Genomic DNA, 5,612 nt, shown 5'->3' with positions numbered 1-5,612 from the left:
GGCGTATTATCATAGAGAAAAAAACGAAAGCAGAAATACGTGAGTGCGAGGAGCTTGAAATGCTGGCCAATAGGAGTAGCGCCCAGAAATTTCGGCGGGTTACAAAAGGTTTTAAGACTGGGGCGTTTTCCTGTAAGAACAAAGGAAGCGGTCTGGTGACTGACATCCAGAACATACTTAAATAATGGAGGGAACATTTCTCGAAACTGTTAAATAGTGACAGCTGCGCATGTCACAGAAAATGTAAAGGTCCCGATACCCCAATCGTTGACGACGGAACTACAAGGTGAGAATAGCGATACCACGGCTAAAGAGCAACAAAGCCGCGGGTGCCGACGAACTGCCGGCTGAGCTATTCAAACAAGGGGGCGAGGAGCTGGTACGGTGCATGCATGAGCTTCCATGCAAAATATGGTCGGATGAAAGCATGCCTGCCGGTTGGAATTTAAGTGTGCTCTGCCCAATCCATAAGATTGGTGATCCTGCAATTTGAGCCAATTATCACGGGATTAGTGTTCTAAATATCACTTATAAGATTCTAGCCAGCGAATTGTGTGAAGGGCTGAAGCCCAACATCAACCAACTGATTGGACCTCATCAGTGTGGCTTTAGACCTGGAAAGTCTACCATCAATCAGATATTTACAATACGCCAAATCTTTTAACAGACCCATGTAAAGAGAATCGGTGTGTGTCGATCATTTCGTCAATTTCAAAGCTGCGTTCGATGGTACGAAATGGAGTCTCCTGTATGATTGACGTCTGAAATGGTATCCTCATAAGACTAATACGGCTATTTTAGATTACGTTGTTCGATGCGAGTAGTACCGTCAGAACTGCGAAGGACCTCTCTGAGCCATTCTCCAAACTCGATAAAGGGGCAAAGCGAATCGGTCTGGTGGTTAACGAGGACAAAACGAAGTGCCTCCTTTCATCAAACAATTAGTCGCGGCACTCTTGTATCGGCACCCACGTCACTGTTGACAGCTATGATTTCGAGGTTGTAAGAGACTTCGTTTATATAGGAACCGGAATTTACACCTATAACAATGTCAGCCTAGAAATCCAACGTAGAATCTCTCTTGCCAACAAGTGCTACTTGGACTAAGTAGGCAAATGAGTAGTAAAGTCCTCTCTCGACGAACAAAACTAACACTCTACAAGGCTGACATCACACCCGTCCTAACGTATGGCGCAGAAGCGACGATGACAACGTCCGATGAAGCGATGCTTGGAATGTTTGAGAGAAAGATTCTGCGTAAGAATTTTGGACCTTTGCACGTTGGCAACGCGAATATCCCAAGCTGTATGAGCTTTACGACGACATAAACATAGCGCAGCGAATAAAGATCCAGGGGCTACGATGGCCTGGTCATGTTGTCCGAATGGATATAAACGATCCGGATCTGAAAGTATTCAATGCGGAGGGACTTGCGTGCGAAAACATTGAGGGGTAGAGTCACATCATTGGAGGTGATATTTAGTAGGGCCTACAAAATGTCGAATCCAATTATTAAATATAGCAAAAATTCGTATCTTTCTTCGTGGAACAGTAAGTTCTCAAAATTAAGGGAAGAAGCCAGGTCAAATTGTAATCTCAGCTACTCAACAGGTACTCGGCGGTTGTACAGAGAAAGTCGGAGACAATACAAGAAGGCAATCAGGGCCGCCAAGAAAATGGGCTGGAGAGATTTCTCTTATTCTATCGAATCTACCAGAGATTCTGCGAGGCTTAACCATATTCAGAAGAATCTCTAAAACTTGGTTTAAATACTCATTTTCCGTGACAGTGATGTTAGGAGAATCCGGCGGAGCCGATATGACCCACAGCATCTTGTCGATGTAATAGTTACGAAAGAGAAGGTTGCATGAACAATCAAATCATTCTCGCCTTTCAAGTTACAGGAATCTCTTGATGGTATTCTACCACGGCTAATGGAGATTTTCAAAACCTTTCTAAGCCTGGGCTATATTCCAAGCAGCTGGGTACTGGTTAGAGTCGTCTTCATACCAAAGGCAGGTAGGAGACGACATGAATCAGCGAAGGACTTTAGGCCAATCAGTCTTTCGTCTTTCCTTTTAAAAACTTTTGAGCGGCTTTTAGATATACACATTGGAAGTTCGCTCGAGAGCTCTAGTATATCAATTGCACAACACCCTTACCTCAAAGGCAAATCGACGGAGACAGCGCTTCACGAGGTAATTCGAACAATAGAGGGGTCTCTAGTAAAAAAACAGTATATCATGACAGATTTTCTAGACATAGAAAGCGCATTAAATAACGTTGCCACTGATGCTATCCAAAGGGCGTTAACAGACTTAGGGTTGGAATTGGAAAATTGTATCAGTAATTGGATCATCTCTATGCTAGAAACCAAGATCATCAAACCTAATAAGGGTAATATCAACACAACTAAGAGAGTTCATAGGGGTACTCCACAGGGGGGAGTATAATCTCCACTTATTTGGTTATGTGTGATAAGCAAAATCTTAATAAAACTTAATAGAGATGTGGTAAAAGCGGGGGCGTACGCTGATGATGTGGTGTTAATGGCGTCAGTACTGTGCCCTTATACGATCAGTGGGATCATCCAAAGGGCGTTAGGCGAACTTAACTCTTAGGCCACAGGATGCTGAAAATAACTGTTAAACAAGTTGGTAACGAGGATGTGTCAACAAAATTATGCGGAAGCGCTAGTTGGATCCTGGATGAATCACTACTCTAACCAACCAACCAACCAACCAACACCTCTGAGCTCGATCACTTAAATTAAAGTTACTTCCTTTATTTTATTTCCAACACTTTACTTTATGTGGATATATGTACCTTAAGACTGAGTCACTTTTTACTTTACTTTACTTTTCGTTTAGTCGCATTTCAGTTCAACTTCCAACTCAATACCCTATGTGCATGCACCTCTGCTCATGTGTTTAATAACTATCGTAACTTCTACATCTGGCAGCTCGTAACTTCTGGCGGGTTTTGCTGTTGCAGCAGAGGTTGTAACAGTTTGTTGTTGTTGTCTGCTCTGGATGGCGCTTAAGTTATGTACCTATGCCTCCTATGTACATTTATTCCTTATTCCAGGAATATAAACACGGGGTACGAGGCTTAATCGAATCATTAATCAGATCTCATCGATGGATGGTAGTGTGTTCGTTTACGTACATTCCAGTATTGAGCGAGTGCCCTTCATTCTTATGATTCGAGTTCGTTGCTAATATAGGTAAAGAGGGACCGTCCGTCCCTGGAAGTCATGAGATCTACCAGTAGATCGGTTAGCAGAGGAACAGGCCAAGTCTTTTGAAAAGATAAAGGGGGTGGCATTAGGAAAATCGGCGGATACTGCTCCAAAAAGGTATAGATCGGCTGAGCACACGGTGGAAGTGGTCGCCAATAAACCAAAAGCCCTTGGGAGAACCTGTAATCCCTATAGGGCGCGTCCCCAGGTGGTGGATAGGGGAACGCCTCCCAGATATGGAAGGTAGGAGAGTAGGTCTCCCGCGAACCACACAGGTCGAAGACGTAAACTTCGTTAAAAAAACTCCCTCAACCCAAGGTGTAACGCGACCCGTGCCTACTGGGTGGGTTTGGCAGCCGGGGGATAAAACAAGGCTGTCTTTTAACGGAGCCCTCCTGACACCAGGCCGCCTCAGGTTGTAACGGTGGCCTTACCATGGTATGGGGCGCTGCCATGGCGGACTGTTTATTTCCCCTAAATCCTCATTGGTCACCGCACATGGCGACATGTGCAGCCTTCTGGAAGGGCAGGTGACCGTACGAAACAGAATGAACGAACAACAAAAAACAAAAATTTCGGATAAGATTATAAAGAAGACGGACAAACGGACGGACACAAAACGAACTGATAAACGGACGCACCCATTGACACAACAGACGGACAAATGGACAACTCGGACCGACACCAACGAACTGAGGAAGTTGGGAACTTCCTCAGAGGACGAACTCTGGGCCTCCAGCCAAGAGACGGTTGATGGCAAAGCTGTGGGCCACAGCACGCCATCAACATCTAATCAACCATCCACATCCGCTGATGCCAAGGGGCAAAAGCGCCAAAACGTTAAAAAAGGCCCGTCCAGGTATAAGCTTTACCAGAGGTCTCTGACTATTCTCGGAAGAATAAATAAAAATGAGGCTGAAGGTAAAACTCATCCCAAGGACGCGGCCGATAAGGCAAGGTGCCAAAAGGTGGTCGATGAGTACCTGGCGTTCCAGGCCACCCAGAAGGCAGAAGCCGTAAAACGCAATCGTTCGCAGGACGAAAGCGACAAACCAACGAAGAAGCACAAAGTGTCGGTTCACACTGCTTCAATACCAAAACCAACCAAACGCTCATTTAATGAGGTGGCACGGGATCACCTGCAAATAGCGTTGGTTGATGAAATAACAAACCGCGGTAAACCTGCATCGGATAAGTGGTCCGAAATCGAGGCACGGCTGTCCCGCATTGTTGTCGATCACGTCATGGCAAACCCGGAGGGTCATGTGCCAGGATTTGATTCAATGGAGGTGATCCGCGGATACAGGGTGATCAAGTGCGATGATCAACTCTCCCTTAACTTCCTGCAAACAGTTGTGGGCAAGATCCAGAACGACTGGGAAGGTTTGAGGCTCAAACTAATCCCGGCCAGCGAAATCCCTCGACGGCCGAGGGCTCGCATCTGGATCCCGAACATGGAATTCGAAGCTAAGCAACTTATTCCATACTTGCAGGCACACAACCGCACTGTTCCGATGGGTGACTGGAGCATCATCAAAGCGGAGGCTCCGCAAAAGAACAGTGTGTCCTTCCTTCTCCAAATATCGGAGGAGAGTATCGAGCCACTGGGGTAAGTGGACAATAAACTTCGGTTCGGCGTCAGGAAAACGCAACTGAAGATATTCCGATCTGCTAATCCGGAGGATGAACAGGACGAGGTTGACGGCGCCAACGAGTTGCTCACAGGCATGCAACTTGACGACGCCGCGTCTACCAAAAACGATGGCGCTAATGAGCAGCACCCGGGAGTGCAGCTTAGCGACGCCGTCAAATTGTAAAGCGACCAGCAGCATGGGTCTCAAGGTTGTCCAAATAAACCTGCAGCACTCGCGGACTGCAACGGACAACCTAACCGTTCTCCTGTCGGAGGAGGATGTCGACATCGCTTTAATCCAGGAGCCCTGGGTGCGGAGCACCGAGGTGAAGGGGTTCACTGGGAACAACCACAACCTTTTCTACAAACGGACTGAAGGTAACCCCAGATCTTGTATTGTAGCTAAGAAACATTTGAACATATTTTTAATCCCATCATATTGTTCACAGGATGTGACGGCTGTGGAGGTAGAAGCCGCTGACGGTGTCGGCATCATACTGGCTTCCATCTACATGGCACATGATCGGCCAGCACCACCCGAGGAGGCTCGTCGGCTGGTGTGTGAAGCCAGAAACAAGAACCTGCTGCTCGGATGCGATGCCAACGCGAGGCATGCGTTGTGGGGAAGTTCCGAGACAAACGACCGAGGTGAGTCTTTATATAATTTTAATATTAATACTAACTTATCGGTATGTAACAGGGGTAACACTCCCACTTTCACCTTTCCTAGTACGGAGT

General features: G+C 46.4%; 1 protein-coding gene across 1 annotated transcript; it reads left to right on the top strand.

The window, feature by feature from the left end:
* Positions 1–3,789: 3,789 nt before the first annotated feature.
* On the top strand, positions 3,790–4,854 carry LOC129251370 (uncharacterized). The gene has a single exon (XM_054890770.1). The coding sequence runs from the start codon at positions 3,790–3,792 to the stop codon at positions 4,852–4,854; it is 1,065 nt and encodes a 354-aa protein (XP_054746745.1).
* Positions 4,855–5,612: the final 758 nt, after the last annotated feature.

The sequence above is a fragment of the Anastrepha obliqua genome, unplaced genomic scaffold, assembly GCF_027943255.1.
Source record: "Anastrepha obliqua isolate idAnaObli1 unplaced genomic scaffold, idAnaObli1_1.0 ptg000012l, whole genome shotgun sequence".
NCBI classification, from domain to species: Eukaryota; Metazoa; Arthropoda; class Insecta; order Diptera; family Tephritidae; genus Anastrepha; species Anastrepha obliqua.
Note: the sequence above shows the minus strand (reverse complement) of the source record. Positions and strands in the feature narration are given on the sequence as shown.